Source organism: Trachurus japonicus, chromosome 11 (assembly GCF_045865225.1).
Source record: "Trachurus japonicus isolate A0001 chromosome 11, Traja_1.0".
Lineage (NCBI taxonomy): Eukaryota > Metazoa > Chordata > Actinopteri > Carangiformes > Carangidae > Trachurus > Trachurus japonicus.
In genome coordinates, this window is record NC_140917.1 from 17,174,871 (window position 1) to 17,200,476 (window position 25,606).

The 25,606-nt window shown below is 42.2% G+C and overlaps 1 protein-coding gene across 2 annotated transcripts in view; it reads right to left on the bottom strand.

Annotated features, from left to right (window-relative positions):
• Positions 1–23,445, bottom strand: part of snx27a (sorting nexin 27a) — a 34,070-nt gene extending 10,625 nt beyond the window's left edge. The window contains exons 1-13 of one of the 2 annotated variants that reach the window (XM_085791358.1): positions 23,129–23,445; positions 20,139–20,364; positions 19,805–19,997; positions 19,397–19,461; positions 18,761–18,865; positions 18,438–18,516; positions 17,955–18,118; positions 16,356–16,445; positions 14,673–14,822; positions 14,293–14,421; positions 13,971–14,030; positions 13,733–13,781; positions 8,482–12,695 (exon numbers count right to left, since the gene is read on the bottom strand). In XM_085791358.1, coding sequence (XP_085647484.1) covers positions 12,625–12,695; positions 13,733–13,781; positions 13,971–14,030; positions 14,293–14,421; positions 14,673–14,822; positions 16,356–16,445; positions 17,955–18,118; positions 18,438–18,516; positions 18,761–18,865; positions 19,397–19,461; positions 19,805–19,997; positions 20,139–20,364; positions 23,129–23,436 — 1,689 coding nt within the window. In that variant the 5' untranslated portion in view covers positions 23,437–23,445 and the 3' untranslated portion in view covers positions 8,482–12,624. Of the gene's footprint in view, positions 1–8,481; positions 12,696–13,732; positions 13,782–13,970; positions 14,031–14,292; positions 14,422–14,672; positions 14,823–16,355; positions 16,446–17,954; positions 18,119–18,437; positions 18,517–18,760; positions 18,866–19,396; positions 19,462–19,804; positions 19,998–20,138; positions 20,365–23,128 lie in introns of those variants that run through there. The other variant, XM_085791359.1, reaches the window with a different exon arrangement.
• Positions 23,446–25,606: the final 2,161 nt, after the last annotated feature.

Sequence of the window (25,606 nt, forward strand, 5' to 3'; positions counted from 1 at the left end):
CAAAAGCCAAAAATAAAATTAAAAAAAAAAAACTTTCAAAGATGGAGCTGCCAAATCCCATGAAAAAAAAAAATCCAAAACTACAACATTCCTGTTTCTCAAGACTTCGCCACACTGGGTGTAATAAAGAGGTACCGTAATCCTTAGGCACCAATTACAAAGTTTGAATTAAAGGGACAACGAGGAGTTTCTAATCGGTTATAAAAAAGTCTCACGTTAATGTGGATGAATCTCCGCTACCCACACTTGTTAATGGGCCCATTTTCGATAAATATATCATTCTGTCTCTATCGTTATTTTGTTACTATTAGTGGTGGCGGAGATGCTGGTCGAGCCGACCAGCGTTTCTTTACTTTCAGTTTCGCAACGAGTCATGAGAATAACGTAGCTGAATCGCCGTTTATGGTCGGAACTACGACGGTATGTGAACCTCTTTGAACCTCTGACTTTAATTATTGATAATTGAAAACATGAGTCTGTCTTGCGCCGGTCAAAAGAATTTTACGGTGTGCGCGGAGGCTCATAAATGTAGTGTGAAAACGCTTCGCTTTTCCAAAACTCCTCGTTGTCCCTTTAACTACTAAAAAAAAAAGTCGCTTCAGCTGGGTACTGCAGTTTTAACACAGAGATGGAAAAGAAAAGAGTACTGGAGAAGTGTACTGTCCAATAACATATAATAAAACCATTAGGCTTGAAAGCAAATATGTAGGCGTGCATACGTTGGTATTTTAATGCACAGGTGCTGTTCCAGGTGAGAACAGCACTGAAAACAACCAGTATATTTCAGCCAGACATTTAGCAGCCAGTGTAGCCAACTGATAATTCACACTCAGTTGACAGTCCAGCAGTAAATCCCCCCTTATTAAAGATTATAATGCACAGTTTTATTAAAATTAATGTTGAGAGTTGTCAGCTCAACTGTATGATAAATTTAAAAGAGATGGTCTGTGATGCTGTTGAGCTTAAGTGCATTATACTAAAAGATGTTGGTTATCTAGCCTATCACCGTTGATATATATGGGCTGGGAAAAGTAAAAGCAACAGCTGAACACCATGGCTTAGATTTAACGTAGCAATATCACAGCACATAAATCAAATATCTGCTGCTTCTTGGAGAATTAACAGCAGAATAAAGCAGGTGGAGATGCATAAACAACATCACCTCCACGACAGCTACAGATGATAAAATGAAATGTTGCCAGGCAACAGTAGTTGTTGACCTACAGCAATCAGTCTTCGCAACCCTTCACAATCTGCTGTGCATCAAACTTCACTGTTGATCCACCTTCAGTGTTTCAGCATCTAGTGTTTAACCTGACCCAGCAGGCACCTGCTGGTCGTGGCAGGTGTGTTTAATTTGAGACATTAAACCCATGAATAATTTAGGTAGTTGTGATCTTTTTTTTGTCCCTGCACATGAAATGCTAATCTTAACCATGGCAACATAACAACACTAAAATCAATTTTACCACATAGTTAGTTCTGTCTGAACATGCCCCTCGCAATCCCTTGCTGATTTTTAAAAACTACTCCAAAAAGTATGTTGTTACAGTATGTTGCAGTTACAGAAATGCAACAAGTTACTTCCATCTCTACACAAACGATGCATTTGTTTTCTATACAATTGACTCAGTACGGTTCATCTCAACGCTGACTGTGTTTACATGCACAGAAATACTGCGATATTAACCTGAATTAGACCATATTATCAATAATAAGTGCCATGTAAACAGCAGTTTCTGGTCACCATAGTTGGATATGGGGTCATGTTCGGATTAAGTAGGCTAATAATCAAATTACGGCGTGGAGTAATTACTGAGACATGTATTCAAATGAATTGCACTAAATCTTCCTATTGGAGAGCTTTCACAGCATTTTTTCCATCAAGTTTACATCTGATGAATCAGCGTGTGTAAACTAATAGAAACATGACTTCTTCAAAGAAGAGCTGCCATTTTGGGGGGGAAAGGGAGAAACATTAGTGATGCTTAATATTTTGAAAGAAATTATTATAATGTTTGGAAAGAACATGTCTAGCCAATCTATAGTCATTTCTGAACATTGCCTTAACCAGAGTATGGACCTCACTTGGAACGTGGTGTGCATATAAACGCAGTTGCTGACATATGACAACAGACACATGAGGCTGTAGTCCTCATTAGCAGGATCACTATGTTGTTGGTTTTGGTATTTTCATGGGATTTAAAGATGACAATAAGAAAAATATTGCACCCTCACCCCTTTTACACAAAGACAAAACATGTTTACTGCATTCCTGACCTCCTCTGTCTCTTGTGGCTATCTGTATCTCTCACTGTGAACCGCTACACAGGGTGTAGAGGCAGTTGTACAAACACCTTATCTCTCCAACTCTCTCCGTCTCTTCTTCTGTCTCCTCTCTCCTCCCTCTCTAAAGTCGAGCCTCCTTAGCAGGCAGAAAGTAAACTTCCTGCCGGGGGGTTTGCAGAAGGATGTTCTCCTTCCAGCACATACTGACATCTCAACACTCACATCTGTACAGAGCATTTCTCATTCGGGAAAATAAAGGATTCTCTCTTTCTGTTTTCTACCACCTTTGTTTGGTTTGCTCTCTGCTCCTCATCTCTCTGTGTTGACAGAGGCTGGCCCTACACCCAAAAAGAAAAGAAAAATGACAAAGGGAGGGGATAAGACGGGGAGAGAAAGTGCTGACGCGCAGCGCGAGGTGGACAGGGCCTTAATTGATCACTCGTTCAGGAAGGAGAGAGAAGGGGTTTGGGGGGAGGGATGGGAGGAAAAGGAGGGGAGGGTTAATGGGGGAAAGAGGGGGCACACTGGGTAATTCATCGGATTTATGAGGGACAGAGGCTGGGGAGAGGGGAGATGGGCGCTCAGACAAGCATAACTCAGTCACAGACATCAGATGAAAGGCCACTGCAATATATCTCGCCACAAGGGAAAATATATTCTACGGAAATAAACAGAAAATTAGAGACATATTTTCATGCAACTGTTTGTCCATCAAGTGTGGGGGCGATGCGTGCTGGCGTGTGGCCTTTACTGTGTCACTCAGTCAGTGTGTCAGACTGAGTAAAGAGGCTGGGGGTGTATTTATAGTAGCGTGCTGGTCCTTATTCAGCCCTGGCAAGGCTCCCTGTTTGACGGGCTAACTCCCTCACTCTCTCTGAGGTCGAAAAATGTGCAGCGCTTGCAATCTAGCAGCACTTAGATTTACTGTGTTCACTCAGATGGAATAAAAGAAGACAGAGAATGTGTGTGTGAAGACTGTGTGTGTGTGTGTGTGTGTGTGTGTGTGTGTGTGTGTGTGTGTGTCCGTGGGGGAGATGAGCCTCAGGGTTTTGCGTATATGCAGAGAATCAATCGTTTGTTGTTGTTGTTTTTTTTTCCTCTCCCCACCCAATTCTCATTTAATAAGAGAGTGCCGACCTAGAGGCCAAAGATATTTTACCAGATGGGTAATTCCACTGAACCTCACTGGAGGCACATTAGGCCTCCAACAGCTCCATGAGTGTGTAAATAGGCTGGCGATATGTAAGCTAAAAAGATGCAGTAACTTGCAGAGCATACTAATGAACCAGGAGGAAAGTGGAGCTCAAAACAGACTAAACACACCGGGGAGAGATATTACACAGGGCAAAAAACGCGCCCGGCATAAAAAACACATAGATTCAAAATGTGAGAAGAAACATCTGCACAGCACGCGGCCGGGTCACACACACTCATGTACGATATTCTTACATATTCAGATGTTATGCACACCTGTTCTCTCTAAAGGTCCCGGCGTGTGCTGTGCAGCATGATCGTATCCCAGCATCCCGTGGCTGAGGCCGATCAATGCCTTTTAATTACCAAGGGCCCGAAGCGCTGGTCGATAGAGCTGACGAGAAGCGTGGGGAGGGGGGTAGAGAGAGAGAGAGAGACAGAGAGAGAGAGAGAGAGAGATGGTCCAGACGGTGATTGATGCTCCCTCCTCCCAGCAGGCCTACCTACAGATGTGTCGTTAGGCTTGATTAATCCTGCCAAGCCACATTCATTCACTTTACAGACCGCCGTTTAACCGGCCCAGGCCGCCGCGGTCACAAGGTTAAGTGGACGCGAGGTGTTCGCCCGTAGGAACACGGGGCTTTTTAACCAATAAGTCAGGGGTGGCTGGTTGGTTGGTCTCTAGATGGCTGCACTTCTGATTTCTTATTCCAGATTCAGCCACACCACAAGTTTCCAAACAAACAAATTCCCACTTGATGACCTCCAAAATCGGCAAAGACATGAACTCTTAAGTTAATATGGACTTTTTTTTTTTTTTTTTTTACTCCATTGCAAACCTGAGGGGATCAATGAAGTTTTATGTATGCCGCTTGCACCGTGAATAATGAACTAAGACTCGTCTGTTCATTAATTTTTTATGAAGCAGTGCCAAAGTCCACCAGAGGAACCAGGAAGGGTGCAAAAATGTCATGTCAGCCGAGCCGTTATATGCACTTTAATGTCGCGATGAATCTGTCTGATAAAATGCAACGGGTTTAGAATCATAATGTGGCCTGACCTTATCCAGACACCTGCTATTGTCCTCGTCATTATACAGCCACATTAAATCACAGCAGTGACCCCTGGACTAAACCATCGGGAAAAATGAAAGAAAATGAAGCACATATATTTTGATGTGTTGCATTTAAATGTCACAATACACCGCTGCAGTTTGTAGGACATATTTATAACCCATCTGTGGTTGCCCCTCTCTGGGGATTGTTGTTATTCAGTGCAACTCGAATGGTTTTGCTAAAAATGTGGAAAAACAAACAAGGGATAATCTGGAACGTCTGCGCGCGAAGGGTGTTAGGAGCCTCGATTTGAAACTGTTATCTCTTTTAATTATATATGACATAATTATACAAGTTTTTGTTATATAACGCTCTTTCAGATTTCAAATCCGTCCTTCTGTTCTGAGACGCAGACAAAGAACAAACACACAAAAAAAAGCAATTTGCTCGTCTTTACTTGTGGGTTTATCCGTAGATAAACCCACAAGAAGAAGACAGGGATAAATCTGGCAGGAAAAAGACCACCACAGCTGACTGAGTGTAACACGGAGGACGGCTCATTGGAGAGACTCCCACGTGGCTTTTCACTGAAGCCTCAACACAAGTGGACATTAAGAGGACTTAACACATTTTCCCTCAGGTGTGACCAGTGGGTAAGCAGCCACTCTGACGGTCTGAGGACATTATTCCAACCTGACAGTTAAAATCAGTCGACTGTTCAGGGGACGAGGGGCTCCACTCTCTCCTCCTCCCCACTACAAAGCACACTAAGCACCGAGGGGCTGTAGACCTAAACTCTCTTAACTTTGTGGTCTCACTTTAGTTGAGTACCTTGTTTCACTACAATCTGATTATGACACTATTGACTCGTTTATTTGTAGACACGACATTTAGATAAAAAAACAAGTTCATCTGGACTGAAAATGTGAATATTTTTCACATAGTCTTCAACACTCAAATAACCCTATTGTTTAAATAACTCTTACTGAAACTACCATTTTGAACATGACTTTCTTATTAAACTATTATGTAAATACCACGACAATCTGATCATGACACTATGAACGGGGTCATTTATACTGAATGTAGATGTGACATTTGGATTAAAAAGAAGCTAATTAAAAAGATTATTTTCTTCCCCCAACATATTCTTCATATTTCAAAACACTTAAGTTTCCTGACTTTGTTTAAATTACTTAGCTATAGAACAAAAAAAGTCCAGTTTTAACTTACATACAATCATATTAATATAATTGGTGTATTGTATATTATATATTTTGTATGGATGTTTTACATGTACATGGCAGCTGTCATAACTCCCTTGCCCAAGACAAATTTCCCCTGGTGGGACAAATAAAGTTTATTTGATTTTATTTTATTTGATAATAATATAGATTAGCATTTAAAGGTTCCAGCAGGCTAAGGTTTTAAAGGGACTACGAGGACTGTCGGTGAAATTCTTGGACCGGTGCAAGACGGACGAAAGCGAAAACATTTGCCAAGAATGCTTTCATTAATCAAGAACGAAAGTTGGAGGTTCGAAGACGATCAGATACCGTGGTAGTTCCGACCATAAACGATGCCAACTAGCGATCCGGTGGCGTTATTCCCATGACCCGCCGGGCAGCGTCTGGGAAACCGAAACTAGGAAATGCTGGGCGAGTTGACCACTAAATAATAATATCAAAATAACTATAAAGACAAAACAATATATTTATCGAAATAATATGAGACTCTTTTATAACCAAAAGCAAACTTCTCGGGGTCTCTTTAAACATTTACAGAAGATGTAAATTTTCCCCAGGTACTAGTGTTGGGGTTATTGGTAAATGAATAGGGTGTTGCTAATGTTGGCTACAGACAGACGTAAGTAACGATACTATCAGTTTGTAGAGTCTCAATAAGGACTAACAATGTGTCAGGTAAAACTGACAGATAATGGGCGTCAATGCTGCAAAGTGTAGATTTGATTCCACCGTCTTTCGGACTTGGGTGTTACAAAGAGAAGTTGAGGGCAGGTGGTGAAGTCGGGGTGGCAGCCTGCTGTCAGCTCAGTATACAGCCAACATGAAACAGCTCTAATGAGATGAGTATTTCCACGTCAGCTGTGCCAGTGCACACAACACTTTTATGGGCTTGGTTCCACGGGGTGCATTAGGAGGCCTGTATGTTTTTTTTTGGGTTGAATAATGCCTCACAACTCAGTTTCCCACCACCTCTCCACGGACTGCAACAGCTCCCGTTGAGCACGGTGCACACAAGACAAAGATCAGTGCAGCATGTGACCATCAAAATGTCACTGTGGCTGTTCCCGTGCTAGAATAATGTGCCTGTGGACCTTTTATTAGCAGCTGTGCTCTCTGCAATGGGACCTGTTATGTCTGTACAGCGTGTCTGCTTTTTCTTTTTTTCTTTTCCTGCAGACCTGAGGCTGTTTACAGGCAGGAAATGTGAAATTTCAAAGAGAGCCTGGGTAATAAAGAACAAAGTTAATCACAGTAGCACCAGCCATTAATACATGTGATCTCTGCAGCAGGCACAAGTCCGTCTTTGGTCTGCTCTGTCGCTGGTTTACATCCAGAGAAGTGACATTGTGCATTTCTATTCATTTGAGACGTCCTAATGCTACTGAAATGGGGATGAGGGACACTGAAATGTTTCCTGCCAGCGAGCTGTCACATCTGTTCCTTGTCATGATCAGCACGCCTTCACTTCTCATCCAGCAGGCTGAGCAAGTGCAGTTAGAAAAGTGTTGAAGAAAAACACAAATCGCTGTCAAATCAGCTTCAGCCCCTCGACTCAAGTCATCCTGTGCCAAACAATTTTACTCTTAAAGCAGAAGTAAGTGGTCCGGTCGTTTTCGCTAATGCTGCGTTCCAGGCAGGCTTTTGAAATCGTAAATTACAGCTTCAAGTCACAACTTACGACTTTGTAGCGTTTCAGGCAACCCACTCGTGTTTTTCCGACCTGTTTTACCGGTGAAAGTCACTATAACGGCCACTCGTAACTTCCGACCGGTGAACTCGTACCAGATCGAACTGGTACCACTTCACGGTCGGAAAAATACGAGTTTCCTTGAACGCACCATAACAGTCTTCGTCCCTACGTCGCCACATTCACGGCGTTCCTTGGCTGCACACACAGCCCTGCATGCCGTTCTCTCTCCTCATTGGATAAAAACTGTAGGATACGATAAATGTTTTCTCTTCGGCTCAGAGCAGAGCAGAGGGACTGAGAGACCCGTGTTTCAGTCCAAACACTCTATGTAAGTGATTGCTGTCGGAAGATATAACTATTTAAGACTTATATTAACACAAATATATCACTTACTTCTGCTTTAAGATTTACCACTCGTGACTGGATCTGAACTTCACTTGCATAAATGCACAGTCGAGTGCACCGCTGATCTTCAGCAATACAAGATATGTATATATAACATTGTTTCCCCTGTCTCTGGAAAGCGAAGGGTCATCACCTTGCTTGGCAGCTCACATAGGAAACACTCATTAAAGCAATATATTCAGCATGACTGTGTTTTTTTTTTTGACTGATTCAAACTTGAAGACATTAAAAGCTTATTAAGTGCACTTGTCTTCTTCCTTCAGGAAGTTAATTGGTCTCAGATGAGCACTGCTGTGGCTTTATCACTCCATGTCCTGACATTGGCCAGGTCTCACCAGAGAGGAGGAGGATCTATACATTGATAAACACGACCGAAGTGCTCTATCATTTAACAGCTGGTTAAAAAAATCCAGCTGGAAGATCATTCACATAAATGCCAACATGGACAAAACTGAGTTCATGCTTCATGTTATGTCTTGTGAAAGTGATAAATGAAAATCAACCCAACAGCTTTTTTCCCAATATATAACTTTATTTAAAATATTGTTACAATTTATTACTTTACACATTTTCAAACCTTTTTGTCCTTTTTCTTATACAGTATTGATTAGTAAACCTTTGTGTTTTTTTTATTTTAAGATATAAAACTCTCCATTTTGTAGCCTAGTTCTGCATCAGGTGTTAATTGATGTCTTTTGACACTTATTAAATGCAACACTGCTCGTTTCATTGTGTGGTTAGCTAATCCTCCATACAGCCCTTCCCCACGCACAAAACTAATGATCGACGGTGGCTCATTGTACACTATCATTTCCCCAAACTTTATCATTTCTGCTTAAATAAATAAATGTTTTGAGTTGGAGAAACAAGAGTGCATTTTGTCCAAAGGATACTATCTTTTTTTTTTTTTAAACAGCTATTTACAGCTTATGCTGAAGACAAACAAGGCTTAAATTTTTAATTAATGTTGCTGCCTACTCGTCATGGGAAAACCCTGTGTTTCAAAGCAATGAACAAAAATTAATTACACAGAGGTTAACACTTTCTAAACAGCACTTCAGCACATCCACCCCTCAGTTAGTCACAGGCAAGACATGTCAGCCAAGAAGGAAAGGCAAACAGCTAATGCCCTCCGAGCTGAACGTACGTTCCAGAGGCTGACGAACATCAAGTCTACACAAAAGCATTGATGATGGGACTAACGTTGCGGCTTCGACTGAACCAACAGTGTCAAAGGAAAAAAGACTGAGCGTCCTGACAGACGCCACTTCAAACGCTCCGAGCCTGAGCCCTGTGCAACCCTGTCGAATCTGAAACAACAAAAGATCTTATACGATATCAGCCACTGAAAGATTTTATGGAAATCGGTGCTGATTTGGCACGCGGGACTTGGGTAACCGATGTGTTACCATAGCAACTGCATCATTTACATGAGCATTCCAGGGGCGGTTTGGACGAACACAAACTTTCTGACTTTCATGTGAAGTCCACACATGATTTTTTTTCCAATTTTTTTTTTCAATCTTTTTAGCCTATTGCCTTCACGTTTGTTGTAACCAATCCAATATTCCTTTTCATCTCTTAAGTCCTGTGTAAAATTCAATCCTTTTTGTAAATAATCATTCACTTACAGGCCGAGGCTGCCCAGCATCTCAAACACAAACACAGGTGGCCCACAGCACAGTGCACACCGACGGACAAAAACTATCAAGCACAGGCCGACCGTACAAAGACGTGCTTCTTAACATTCCTGTCATCTCCCTGCTTTCGCCTAAACACTGTTACTATGACATTTACCTCAGCGATGACCGAAACTTACGACAACTGACAGTATGCACACCCGCTTGAGACTGACGGACAGATGGCACCTGGCGCAGATGAGACGAACCGAAACACAGAAATGTAATAATAATAATAAAAAAAAAATGCAGCTTTTTCTAAAAGCTTATTCACAGCAGCACAAGCCACGGGGACACAGAACAAACATCAAACAGTAAAAAACACTGCTTTGAATACATTATTGGGAGGAGTGAGACAGTTGGCTGACAGGAATAAAAGGAACAGAGGCTGCACTGAGCGTGCTGAGCCAACGTGGTGCTGCCACGGCAACCGTATCCCCCTGTGATGATGGGAGACCAACCTGGAGAGAGTAAGAGCAGAGGACGGAGAGGCAAACACACAATCACACCACCTCTATCCGCCTCTCCCTCTACAGCTTATAAAAGAAAAAAAAACATCATGGTTGAACAGCTTTAATTCTTTTGTCATCCATCTCTAAATTGGCTATTACTTCAGCTGTCAAAGTGACCATCCAGCAGTCTGCACATTGCAGTTTTCTCTCTCATTCCAGCTATCTCTGCTGTATAAAACACACAGCATGCTACTACAGTGTGGTTGGTATTGCTATCGGCTGCTGTGTAACTAATGCCTGTCCTCGGAGGCAACACTTCGGAAAAAACAAAACACAATATAGCTTGTGTTGTTGCACTTAACAATTTTGTCAAACCACTAACACAGAGTAGCAGGGGGAATCAGGTGTGTGAGTGGTTGTGAATGTTAGCTAGACAATAGGAGACGCCTCCCATTTGTCTCCATCTGTCTGGTGTCTCCGCTGTCATACAGATACAAAAACCCCCATCTTCATTTGCCGGCTCTCACACCGACAGCTCATCAGACACGTCCAATCAGAGCCTAAAAGCTTATCAGCAATGTCAATGATAAACATGGAGGACACACACAAACTTGGTGCATCTGCACACGCTGCTGACTGAAAGCAAATTATGACTAAACCTAGTCATGAAATACACGTTAGTATTGAAACGTAAGCTACACTCAAATGTAAATGTAAAAAAAAAAAAAGAGAGAGAACAAATCGTAATGTTGAACCTGCTCTAAAAGTCAGTTAACAGGAAAGAAACATCACCCTCAGTTTCTGGTTTTTGGTTTCTGCCAGACAGAAAGAGAAAGACAAGAACGAGTCAGTAATGAATCGGCTGAGATAAACTTCTAGCCCTTAGTGGGAAACACAAAACTATCTCATTCAGGTGGAGTCAGTTCATTAACACACACCGTCTCCGTTTAGACGAGAAAAACAAAAAACACACGTAAACCTGTCAGCGTTGTATGAAAACAACTGAAATGCTGATTCAAAACTAAACAAATCTGTGTTTCACACTGTCATGTTGAGTGCAAACACACACAACTAATACTGTATCAATGTAGGTGCATTAGGAGGCAGACAGCTGTCTGCATTGCTCTGTGTGCTGATGGCTGTGGCTGCAGTCACAACTTCATGCACCATCTACACTCTGTACAACACACACACACACACACCATCTGTCCTCCTGACGTGGTTAATGGACAAACTGCAGAGGAGGGATACTTTTGGGTGAGTTACTGAGCCCAAGGGATCACTCTTTTAAGAGGCTCTGAGAAGATTTTTTTTTTCTTCAAAAATCGAGAACTAAAAGTGTCTTACACTCTGCTGCCCCCTGCTGTCTGCTCAGGAAACTGCAGCTCGGCTCAACAGACACAATCAAAAGTCTCCTGTCCTGTCCTCCTATTCAGAATCTGTCGATCAGATTCATTGCGTGACGTTTCAATAACATGCATTGAAACTTTGGCCCGTCAACCCTTTGTTTCAAGAGATCATTCCTGCACGGAGCTGAGAGGGAGAAAGCGTCGTCCTTTCAGCTCCCAAACTCTGCAAAATCACCACAATAAAACACTGAACACTGACTGGTCGACTGCCAGCAGACGTCGTTCTGAAGTAGTGGGTTAGAACAGAAGACATTGTGGTAAATGGAGATTAGTAAAAAGCAGCCTGAATGCATTTCAGTTAGTGTTTCATTGTGTTACATCAAGAAACCAATTATTATTAGGTCTTATATTAATCTATATTTTATCAGAAGTAAGATTGTTAAACATACATATAATCATGAACATGTCTCCTCCGGTCTGTTTTCAGTTAGTTACATTTTGGCTGCCTGTGGTTTTCCAACAAAGACAGAACGCTGACCTCGGATAGAAAACATCATTTCAGTGTTAATGTCCAGCATCAGTGTGAAGCATGATTTTGCTTTTCTTTCTTAATCACAAACTGAAAGAAGTGAATCGCCTCCCCAACCCCCCACTTTCCCCTGCATCCCTCCCTTCTTATTTCATCTCCGTCGTCATCGTCGTCCGTCAGCAGACGAGGGGCCACGCTGCGGGCTTCGGACTGAGTCGATCGTGTTTTCGCGAGACCCGACCGTCACAGATGTCCCGGCCCAGATCAGGTCAGCTCCCTCCTGTAAGTGGCTTTTTCATCAGGGTGCTCCCTTTTCTGCAAACGGTGCTGCAGCGCTGTGGCAACTCTGACCAGTCACACACACACACACACACTGTAGATATGTGTTTTACACCTCAACCAGCGATGAGAATTTGCTCGAGTCCCGCCCACATCGCAGGGCGGATGTATGGAGGAGAACAACAGACACACTATGGAGATCTAAGTAAATGACATGAACGTTGGCTTTTGTTGATTTTCCTTCATTGCTTTCCTTACTGTGTGAATCCCTGGGTTTGGTTTAAGTGTGACAAGTCCAATTTCCCAAATTGGTCACTTCCAGTTTGTTTTTTCGGGGGCGTGGAGCCGCCTCAGTCTGTCACTCAGTTCTGTGTTTGTTGATGGGCGCTCTCAGAGAGGGGGGTGGCTGTGATGATGCAAGTGGACCAGTTCTAGTTCGAGTGATGATCGATGGTTTTAGGAGGTTGCAATCTCCCCCCCTAGGTGGCGCCATCCCTTCTGCTGTGTCTCGAGAGGAGGCAGAAACTCTGAAACAGAGGGACGGTTCAGGCGGAACAACTCTCAATGATGGGCTTTTTAAATTTTTTTATTGAACATCATGCGACTTATGAAAATGTTGCCACAACACAACACAGATGTCAGTGTGTCTCAGCCACTGCGGCGCTTCTATGTGTTTCTACTGTCCCTCGGCAGCACGCTGACTCAACCTCAACCTTCTGAGCTTCTCCGTCCTCAGCTCCTCATGACCTCTCTCTGTTCCTGTTCCTCCTGCCTCGCAGTTGCTTGTCCACATACTTGCTTTGCTCGTCCTGTTCCATCTGACATTAGGCAACTTCCCTCAGATGGGGCTCTGCCACCGAGTCACATGTCTCTACATGCAGCTACTCTGAATACTTTTGTCACTGTGTTCACAAATCCACATGTCCTCTCTCCCAGCAACCTGATACCACTTGAGGAGAATTTACTCTCCCAAACGTTTTAAGTGCATTGTAAAGCTCTGCTGAATTGTCTATAAAAAATTCTCTGCTGCAGTTTCGCCTTCACTTTGTTCAGTCCTTTATGAAGCAATTGGAGGCGCAGCAAAGAGATGAAACACTACAAGCATATCTGAATGCACCCTCCCGCTCCTCCTTGGGTCGGGTGTAATTTAATGCTTTGAATTAAGTTACTTATAATGTCGTAAAGCGTTTAGATATATTTTTGCCTTTAACACAGGAGTGAAAAAGACAGCATACAGTACACTTGAAATCTCCCTGCCCTTGCCCTTTTACTTTTTGCCAGACAGGGAATTTTTGCATAATTCATGGTGCATGATGGGTGCCGTCTCTCAAAGCTCCACTCAGCTCCACTCTGAATACTTATTTCTTTATCATTTGCCCTAAATAAAATCTAGCCTCTTGCCCTTCAGTGTCAGTGCTTTTGTTATATGAATGGTGCTTTATCTGTTATGTATGTGTGTGTGTGTGTGTGTATATATATATATATATATATATATATATATATGTGATTGTATTACAGAGAAATAACATAAAAAAGACACTGAATTAAACTACTTGCTACTTACCATTGTTACTGCAGTTTTTGTTGTCTTTGTCAGATGCCTCTTCCTCAACCTGACAGCAAAGATAAATACAAAATGTATCATTTTAAACAAGAGCCTGTAAAAAAAAACTGCTGCTTACTGTATTTTGATTTCTAAAAAAAAAAAAGAAAAGAAGCAATAATAAGCTAAGTTTAGAAGTTCAGACTTGGCATGGAGATATGTGCTTCCCAGAATGAAAGAGGAAAGGAGTGGTCTTTACCTGTTTCCTCCACTTCAGCTCACAAAAGACTCGCTCAAAGCACTCGTGCATGTAGTTAAACTGGGAGACAAAAGCAAGCAGAATTGTAATTCAAACCACCAATGCACCACAGTCGGCCTGCACAGTCACACAGAGAAGTTATGTTTCTGTATTTAATCAGTTTCCTTCTTCTTCCTACTGAAGAAAACTGTTGACCATTGATTCATTTAACAAACAACAGCCTAAAATGGCCAATTCAAAATAAAACACATTAATGTACAATCAGAGGAAAATGCCTGACAAACATGTCCCACAGCTGTGGAGCTGTGAGCAGCACACTCACATATGGAGTGAAGATCTTGACCCAGCGAGGTTTCTTCTCCCCTCTGGCGTATTCGAAGCAGAAGGCCATCCCCTCCTCGTCGGTGTCCCAGCGCTGCATCTCTGCCCACTCGAAAGCTATCACCTGATTCTGAGGGAGAGTTGGCAGGAGGTGAGTCTCACGCACGCATAATATTAATGTTCAGCTTAACACCAGTCTGATTCGCTACTGAGTATATGGGCAAAATGAGAATATTAGGAATAGTTTTACTTCACTACATCGGTGAAAGATGAAACATGTAAGACTATCCATATATATATTTTTTTAGAGTGCTGGACAAAGTGTTACATCCTCTCCTTGCACTTTGTTTTTACACTTAACTAGCATGGACAAACACTGACCTCCAGTGTGCCGTCCTCGGTGCACGCGTGCAGCTTGAAGTGATGGATGCTGATGGCCGTGATGACGTGTCCCTTCCTCCTGGAGTCGCAAGAGCAGTGGGGGAACGCCACCTCGTTGTAACCCTCACATGTCCGCAACAGGCTCAGGTACTGACGGAAAGATATTACACAGCACACACACATCAGCGACTTAATAACAAGGTTAAGATGAAGGTCCAATTACTCAGTTAACATGCAGCTTGGGCACTGATCTGAGTTCCCACTTACTCTCAAACACAATGTTTCACTAATTACAGCCTATTTATGGTGGCCCCTGAAGACACAGCACATACAAGAGTGAACACACAAACATTACTGGCGCTAGAAAAACAACAAAAACACGAACTGATGTAATGGAGGTTGCACCTGCAGTACACTAGCTGGAGAGATGGGCTCCATCTGGACAAAAGAGCAACGCTACAGATGACATAAAAAGCTCCTTTATGGATTGACAGTGGGTGTAGAAAATTATGCACAAATTATACACTTCATCCAATCTGTCATGTATTTTGAAAATACTGCACTGCCGATGTCAATTGCCAGTTATATATATTCATTTTATTGAAATCTGGTGATATATTTGAAGAACTGAAATACACACAATAAAACATGTTCTTGATATACTGTATATATCCATGTTTTCCTTCAGACAAACTGACTGTAACAAACGTTTGAGAAGTGATAAATTACTGGCAGGGGGCTCCTCACATCTCCAAACTGCCGCTGTTATCAATTCAATCTAAATGGGTAATTTCTGCTCAGAAAACTTATCAAAACTTCATAAAATGTTAGGTTAGGTACATGAAGTTTAACTTGCAGGAAATAATATGTGTATTGCTGCTTTTATTCTGAATCAAGAAACATTTCCCTTTGCATCCTGGACCAATTCAGCTTCTAGTAGAAAGTCGTGTTGCATGTGTTTTACTGTTTGTTGTGTTTCTGGATTAGGAGTGTTTACCCATCATGTTTATGTTTTTCCCTGTTGTATTTGCTTTGTCCTCAGGGGCCTTCAAATATGTTCAGTAGAAACCTGTGTTATGTTTCAGTGTACAAAAAGGCAATTGTGAAGCTGTGGAAACTTTTTTTTTTATGTTTAACAGTTTAGTTAAACACAATAATGAAAGCATCAATATTCTGTTTCAATCAGAGTTTGAATACATAAATTTGGATGCACAGCTATGAGTAATAATCATTTCTTTTATTCCACCACACTGTGGCATCATTACATTCACAGTTCTGCATCTTTTTCATGCAAATTCAGACTCTTTCCTGCAAATTTGGCCTTCACCAACAATCAACTCACTGACGTACATGTAAATGAGCGTCGCCTTTGTACTCATTCATCTACAGTTCATCTCTAAAAGCTTGGAAACGGTGTGCTCGTTGGTTATATGGTTTTGAATGTAGTTTGAATTTTCACACAGAAGCCCTCTCACGTGCTACTTCCAGTTAATGTTCCACCAACATCAATAAAAAGTCAATGACTCCTGTTTATGCCATCCAGGGCCATGTGAAAAGGTTCCTGACTTTTCTCTCCATTTATGTTTGGTAATGTTTTGGTGATGGCTCTGGTCAGAAGGCAAAAAAAAAAAAGGCAGTCATCCCCATCCCCTCCCTGAACAAAGACTGGTTTGTGGGACTGACCGTGGCCATCTTGCGCTGCTCTGCCAGTTTCTGCAGCTGGTAGGATTTGTCCTCCGTTTTTATGAATCCCTTCTTCACATCATCCAGTGCCTAGACACACAGGGGGGAGGGGGGGAGGGTGGTGAAGGTTTAAGATGGCATGATGAGATACAACAGCATTTATCATTTGAGGTCAGTAAACCAAAAAAAATGGTTATCCATGAAAACATTTAGTGAGAAGATGTCCTGGGGTCAAACATTTACAACAATAACCTCATGTGTACATTTTAAAGCAGCTTTAACTGATGACAATACATCACATGACAATGTCTCAATTAAGTATCTGCAGCTCATTCATTGTTTACTTTTCCAGTCCCCAACTTCGCCGCTCTAGTTCACCCTCCTCACTCTCCTGATGTCATTATGCTAGTGCAGAAACTTTCACCTATTTAGTGAAAAAAGTATGAACATATAAACTGAAGCCTTCGTCATCTTCTCAGCACCAGACCAGACAGTTAGCAAACACCTGGTGAACATGGTATTTGGAGCGTTTAGCAGCTCAACAGGCAGATATCTCACTCAGTCGGTGGAGAACAAAAACAGAGCTAATAGAGAGTTAATGTTGGCCACTCTTCGGGTGGCTACGATCATAATACCTAATGAATGTCTATGCTGCTTGGTGACTGTTGTGTTTATTCAATGGGATATTTCAACCTCATGGCTTACAGATTTGCTTCCACTAACCCCTGGTGGTCCCCCCCCCCCCAAAAAAACACTCAGGTACTGTATGTTTTCATGTTTGTCAGGAGTGTCAGCAGTGAGATGTGCTGACGTTTAATAGCAGAAATTGCTTTAATGGGTCACTGCTGAACTTCACATACCTGTAATGCTTCAGGTAATGACCTTTATTTGTCAGCGGACAGCCTGTAGGCTCCTGTTCCTGCTCTGGCTATTTTTAGTGAGAGGATTATTTTTTTTCCCAGTTCATGCTTACACTATGCCGTAAAAAAAATGTGAGTTTCACTGGCTTGTAGAATATCATACTTCTCTGGGTTGCTATTTGTAAGACATCCAGATAGTATTTTAATGTTTTGTTTTTAGTTAGAACATGCTGGTGAGGTTAAACCTCTGTGGTCATGACTGTCACACTTAAACAGTTAAATTGTGTAATTGTTTGCCAACACACTGCCAGCTGGCGAGAACCCAACTACCACTGAGCCATGTTTTGCTTGTTGTGATGTTAAAGCATGCTGGGAATGTGGTCTTATAGAAAACAACTTTTAAATCAATGCTCTAATTAATTTTGGAGACATGAGATACGATACTATACATTGTGTTGGCTGGATAAAATAGCCAATAGCCAATAGTTTTTATTCTATAACAGGTATATGTCTACACTGACTGTGGAAATATTCATATGCCACAGTAAAAGCAGATTTCTAACCAGAAGGAAAATGAACTAGACAGAGAACTAGAAGGTTTTGAGACCAGCTTAATGGAACACCAACACATTTGAACCCAGAAGGAGGTTTATAAACTCTTGGGGGGGGGAATTGTGCCGAGTTCCTTTAAGTTCACAGCAAATGGGATTCAATTACTGCTTACTGCTATTGCTATTACCTGGTGAAAGCAGTAGTGCAGTGCCAGCGGGTTGTCTCGGAGCAACTCCTCCTCTTGGAAGCTGAACAACCATTTGCGGAGCGCCAAGCAAGTCCCCGGCACTGCCGATGTGTAGTTCTGCACATAAAGCTTGTGTGGAAACTCATTAGGTGCCAGCTTCCGTACTGCAAAAAAAATAGAGAGAGAAAGACAGGGATGATGCTGGGGATGAAGAGCAGGGGGTGTCTACTCAGTCATTAAAAAAAATTCATTACAGTCTGCGGCGCGAAGTAACCCAAATTTGTAGTAGTCCAAAACTGGCCCACTGAATTTATCTCAGTGGTTGAATGATACAGCTCGCTCTTTAGAAAACTAGTGATCATGTGATGAAGTCAGTCCAGAGAGAGCTGTTAAACCAAACACCTGACAGTATGTAATAATGCTTGTGAAATTTCCCTGTGATATACTATGTCATCATAAATGTCAAACACACAGCGTTCTTACCAAAGGAGTGGTTGATGACTTCAAAAAGGGCAAAGTAGCTCGCCATAATACTGTCCATTCCAACCTTTATCACTAATGCCTACGGGAGGAGGATTACACAGTCAGTTATGTGAGAAAAACATTGTGTGAGAATTTCTTTGACACGTTTGACATGCTGCATGCGTTGATAACTGCATGTTACTGCATATTTCTATGGCATATCATGTATTTACCAGTACTCGCTATTCAACTTATCAGTGTCATAATTTGAGATAAAAAGTCAATGACAAGCCCACTGCAGATGTTAAAGAAATGTCATCCCAGCAGACACCACGTGGTCTCACCTGGTACACCTGGTCTGTTGTGCTGTTCTTGCGGACTCTGACAGAGATGGTGGTCTTGTCTGGCAGGGCTATACGCAGTTCCACATCCGTCACTCCATTGTAATTCTGGACAGCGAAGCAAAACATTATGTCAACAGCTGTAGAGCTGGATTAACCCGGTGAAATTTAATCAGTAGTGCTGCATTTCTTTCTGTTATTAACTGTTATTATGCAATCATTTCCAGACTAACAGACAGAGCTGCTAGCTACCCTCAAGTGAAGAAATCAACTGCCACAAGCTGATGAAATTAGACTAAGGGGGTTCAATTAATATTTTCACAAATTCATGAGACCCTTTAAGATCCTAGGCTCATGACCCTCATAACCTCCCTCATAACACTTATTAGCATTTCTGAAATGATAGACTGAGCTGATCGAACTGGGAAAAGGCGCATCCGATTGTGTAATAAAAAGCAGACTGTGCTGCAGTTCTGTGCAAGTTGCACACAGGTGAAGAGGTTTGCAAGATTTTGCTGAAGAACTTTCCCCACTTCAAAGTACAACTTTCAAAAGCTTGGAATCAAAAAATCATGCGGAAATAGATACATCTATATCTGGTGCAGTCAACATCAGCACGGCAGTGGATGAGATGCGTACCTCATCTGATTCAGACAGAAACTCCTGCATGATGTCGCACTCTCCGATCACCCGCACGGAGCAAACTGCAAACACACACAACAGTGGAGAGAAAAGGTTGTGGGGGTGGGGGATATTTATTTAGATTGACAGTATTTTCCATGCATCAGTCCAAAAAAAAAAAAAAGTCCATATCCATACTGATAACAATACTTTGACTTTGATATTGACTCTGCCTCTTTTTAGCTCTTTCTCCAAGCATGCTGCATGCTTATTGGCTCACTGGTGACATTTATGCCTTCACTTATTAGGTATCGAAAATGTACTATTGAACAACAAAGCATTTTAAAATATGTAACTCATCCAGTCAGTCCACAGAATATCAAAGGTCGGCCTGTATGGGCTTCACCTGCTTTCAAATCAGCCTACCTCGCTCAAGATACTCCTCCAGGCCTCGACGGCGAGCGTCCAGCTGCTGCTCAGAGAGGGAGAAAGGCCATTTCCCGGGAAGCTTTGGGAAGTTGAAGTTGGAAAACTCCCGCTTTAGGTTCTGGTGTAGGATGGCAAACTCCCGGTAGCGCTTTGAGCACAGCTGCCTACCTGACATGTACACATTGTACACCTACAGCCATTGAAAGAAAAACAGAAAGGTATTAGGGGATGTCCAGTTTCCTAGAGGTGTATATGATCTACATGTATAGCAGCCACAGAGTAGCGTTTCAGAAATGAAAAATGTACGGTAATGTGTCAGAACACCACTCACCACAAACCTCTCCGAGTGCTGCTCGACATGTTTATATGTGGGGATTGAAATGGGGACAGCCTGCTTGTCACTGTAGTCATAGTTGGGCTGGACGTCCTCTCCTCCTTCCAGTCCTTCAGCCTCCTGAGGTGGGACAGAGAGCACAGCCAGAACCAGCTCCTTCTCCCCCGCACGGATCAGGTCCACCACCTGCTTATGAGTGGCACCTTCCACGCTCACCCCATTACTGGAAGAAAGTGAAAGTTACAGAGGGATGAAGAGAGGAAAGTGAGCTCAGAGTTTTAAAATCTTTCTCTCCAATGTTTTTTTTTTTTGTGATTATTATTTTGTTTCAACAAGGCCGATGATGTGACTCTCTAAATACCAAGAACAAATCAAGCATTCAGAGCTTGACTGGACATTTACCATGCTGCTAACATTGTGTGAAATCTGTGCTACAAATAGACAAATATAATATAGTATGTGTAACGACATTTCAACTTTGGGTATCTTCTCCCACTATCAAATATTGACCTGATACTGGTGCCCTCGTTTCTCCACATTTAAATCCACAGAGTAATTAGTTTGATATGAGGCAAAGTGAAGCCAGGCTCTTCCACTAAAACCTCAGTGGTTGGCCTGCTGTGACTTAATGAATCTAACTGATAGACAATATTGGCAACGATACGCATTGGTGCATCCCTAATAATAACAATGACACCAGATCGCTCTGTCAGATGTAATTACACAATCTTTCTTGTACAATGTCCTATTTTAATGTGATAGCATCTGATATTTTTGTCCTCCATTGATAAACACAATGTTGGGAGTGCTGGCTATCCAGGTCAGCTCTTATGTCTCCCTTTCCTTTCATGCTGTGAAACACCTCCTGTCCTGGCTTTGCTGAGGCCAGATGGCACCAGCATCAGGTGTCTCTGCTAATCTTCCAATGAGTAACAGCGGGATAGACACATGAAAGGAGGGAGTAAGCAAGACCACAAGCGTAGGTCTGTCCACTACTACATGCCACGTCTCAATTACCGATTATAAATGTAGATTTGTGTGGTATCATAGAGAGAAGAGAGACAAATAGGAAAAGAGTGGGCAGTGAACAGCTACATAAACAAAAGGAGATGAGAAGAGCTGGTTTGTATTTATGAGAGTAGAGGCTGACGTCATGACAGCATTCCTCTGAGCTGCTGAACTTAAAAGCTAACTTTGGAGTCTGAAGTGAGATAAAGGGAGGTGTTTTTGGTCTCAACTGTGAATCTGTGATCCAATCATCATCTGGAGGTGTCTCAGTTATTGGTCAGCAACAAAGGGGGTTGGTAGAAATGATCGGCCAAGACAACATTAAGAAACATTAGCACTAACATAGGGAAAAATAATACATTACATTTTCCCTTCGAATTAATGTAGTGAATATGTAAAAAATAACAAACTATTAACATGAACTTGGGTACTTTCACTGAATAAAATATATAACTATCTTATCAGCCATCACATATTTCAAAATGATCAAAATTTGAATTGTAAAAATGAATTTTTCTTTCAAAAACAGACCCAGTTGTCAGGCTCAGTGATAAATGGCCATGCAGTTCACAGATCAGGCCTTTCAGAGCCTCAAAACATTACTTTCACTTTACATGAAACATTATGTGTTCACTCGCTAAGTAGACTGTTCCCTTTCCTGGTTGAAATGCTGACATATGCCAGTACTTAACCGGATGATTCTTGTGAGTTTTTGCAAAATAGTCAAGCTGGTTAATAAGTCACATGATAAGAACCGGCCTTGTCATGTGACCAGCGAGTGATTTAGAGCTTTAAACTGAGTATACACAGACTGGATGAAACTAAGAAGAAACTAGAAGTAGGATTGTTGTTCCTTGTTTTCTGTTTCTCTTCTGCTTTATTCAAAGCTTCACCTATGGTTGCAGAAATACATTTGCATGTTTTCACAGCTCAGATTCAGATTTGACACATAGTTATTTGACTTTACCATTTTACTCCATGCAGACTTTGCAATATTGAGGCCTTATTCATAGGCACATATCTTACAACCATTGTGGAGGAGAAAATTAGGTTTAATCCCTTGTTAGTTAGAGCTCTACCAGGACCAGTGCCTCGGTGGAGAGATGATTTATCTGTTACACGTTCATCATACAAAAAAACATATATCTGGGGAAAGACTGACAGCTCATTTCTCCCCCTGACTTTTCTTAGCATGACAGCAAAGTCTCAGGTTGGGGAAGCAAACACGCTTTACAAGATTACTCCATGATCCAGCAATGCGTATCGCAATCAATGACACAGATAGAGATAAAGGACGAAAAACAAGAGACGGTTCTTGAAATTGACCCATGTCAACAGCATGGCTGATCGGGCTAGCCTGCCAAGAGGTTTATCTCCTAAGACGAGACGGACACACACCGTATGATGCTGAATTTGAGTGACAACACTGCCATCCACTGTCCTCGGGCAGTGGCTAAAAAAAAAATACACATCCTGACTAGTAAACATATGACAATGCAATCAATGTCAACAAAGCTGCAATTCAAATCCATCCTCACTACGATGCTGAAGCAGTCAAATGTCTAAACAAGACATCAGCTACCTGGCTCGCCAGCTAGCTGAAGCTAATCAACATGCACAGGCTGTTGTCTAACTTATGTAAGGTGGTGGTGGTGGTGGTTAGCCTTCTCGTTAACTGACTAGCATTAGCTTGGCGAAGCTCTCACGGACACATTATATTAACAAAACGGTCACAAACTAGATAAATAACTCGGTAACTAATGTAAACGGCCACTTCTGTCGTCATAACACACAAGTGACGTAGCGTTATACCCCTGCGGAGGGCTAATGTTAATGTTAACACAAGCACACACACACATTCAAAACTGGGCTAAACTCGACAGCTAACAGGCTAACTAACGGCAGCTTCGGTTGCTAACTCAGCAGCAGCAACGGCGGCGGCGGCGGCGGCATCACTGAAGCAGCAGAAGCCGACTTACACTTCCAGGATTCGGTCACCCTTCGCTATCCCAGCGCGGTCCGCCGCACCCTCGGGCAAAACGGCGCTGACATGCTGAAGAGGGGCATACAGTTCACCGTTGATGCTCCGCAGCTGTCCGCCTTCACTGACTTGACCGCGGACGTTGAAGCCGTAGCCGGACTCGGACTTGACGATCCTCACCACCCGGGGACCCGACGTGACTATGGCCGCGGTCTGGCCCGCCGGAGAACCGACGACCACCGCCGGACCGTTACGGGATGCCGAAGGGAGAGCCGACCGAGTTTCATCGCCTCCTACATCCGCCATCTTATCCACAGACCCTGGCTACCCCCCCTCTTCTCCTCTCCTCTCTCTCTCCTGCCTGGCTGTCGGTCGGTCGGTCGGTCGGTGTCTTCTAGCAAAAATTCAAAACAACACTCGGGCTCTCTGTCTGTCTCTCGTCGGTACCGTTTGGCTCCACAGACCGACTCTGTGTGTTGTTGATAACCCGCCCCTAGGAAGCGTCACAAGACACGGCCACGCAACGTGACCTCCCGCAGGCGGCGTCACCACCGAAACTGCTCTGTTGTTGTTTTCACCGCTCTCCTCCTCCTCCTCCTCCTCATCTTCTCAAAACGAAAACGTCCTTATCACTTTTAACGTAACGTAGCCTATTTAATCTGTGAACGTGACTAAAGTGAGTAACAGGTTTATTGGTTTGATTGATTTGATCAGCGCATTCTTATCTACAATCAACTTCTAACAGTTATTATAACTCAGTGCTACGTGCTTCTACAAACAGGAAGTAAAAATAAGAGTATTAGCCTATTCTGTATTATTATTTTTTTATTTATTTAGCACAAACAATATCATATAAATAAACAACATGAACAATCGACATTACTGGGATGTGCAAAGGGGAGGTATGAAACCCAAGAGGGCTTATATGAAAACCTCACCCAACATATTCAAAGATCAAATTTGGTACGGTTTAAAAACAAATAACATAGGAAAATAATTGAACAATAATGAAAAATAAGTAGAAAAGTAAGAGATTAAACAGTAAAATATAAGGAACATTATTAGCCTACATTATATTAGTTATACTTGTTTCAAATATAATACTAGATCATTAGGCTACATACAAGGCAAGGTTATATAGCCCTTTTTTTTTTTTTTTTTTACAAACAGTTTGGGCTTTACACAGCGTCATAACAACATCCTCTGACCTCTGCCCTAAACCCTCACATCCACTGAGGAAAAAACCCCAATAAAATCATTGACAGTGGGGGGGGGGGGGGCGTGAGAAACTTCTGGGTGAGCAACAGAGGAGGGATCCCTCACCCAGGAGGGGCAGACATGCAATGGATGTTGTGTTCAGACAAGAAATTATAATTTACAACATGGAATATGGGAAAACATGGAAATGGAAAGGAATTGTTCAGTCAACAAAACTGATTAAGTCAGATTATTGGCCATATATGGGAAAAGCAGGGAGAGCAAGCCATCTTAATGGGAATACTGGTAGGCAGGCTGCTTATGTGTATACTTTTTTTTTTTTTTAAATTCCAAATAATTTAATCAAAGTGATTTTTAGATCAAGCTGACATAAACACCACTATACTTTGTACAGAAAATATTGACCCAAGTTATCCCAGCATGATTCAATAATATTCCAAATGAGCTTCAGCGTTGTCTCTCCAGGTGTCCCATAAGTGTACAATTGTGTAGAGGTCCGCTGCACTATAGAGGACAGTCCACAAAAGCAAGAACTCCTTGGCCCTACTCAGTCCTCAGGTGTAGTCGTTCCTGCAAGGTTTGGGCTCATCATACTGCTGCAGCAGCCTACAATTCCCTTGCCACAGAGATACAAAACATGAGAGTAGAGCATGTTTCTGAAGAATAAAGCAGTACTTAACCTTGGTCAGAGTGTAGTTAATGTGCCGCATGTGGTAAAAGAAAACAACTTTAATATTGGCATCACAGCGTGATACTCTGTAATATAATTTCCTTATACAAACGCCCCTCTGTTGCAGCTAAAAGTGTCACATGTCAGTAAATATTACTTTTTAAGATATCAGTTATGCTGGTATTTCTCAGCCTTGCTTTAGAAACTGCCGCTCATCCTCTGAAACTACTACAGTACAAGATCTCTTCTCTTCTTTGGCCTTTTACCATTAAAAAAATGTTTTAGTGTTGAAGTTGCTTTACTGCTTCACATGTGATGCATTTATCTTCCTAATTGTGCTTTAGCTATAACTGGTTTTTACAATCTTAGAGCTCCATGCAGTGCTTCTTTAGAAACCCTCGGTGAAGTCATGTTCAGACACTGAGAGCTCAGAATAACAATTTGAGTCCTCTGACACTTTCACTTTGTTCTGAGGTCCTGTTTTCCACTAGTAAGCTGTGATCTGCTTGAAACTTGAGGCACAGACTTATTTATAACAGGTGAAGCCACCTGGTTGTCATCTGAGCACATACTGGAAGGGATACAACC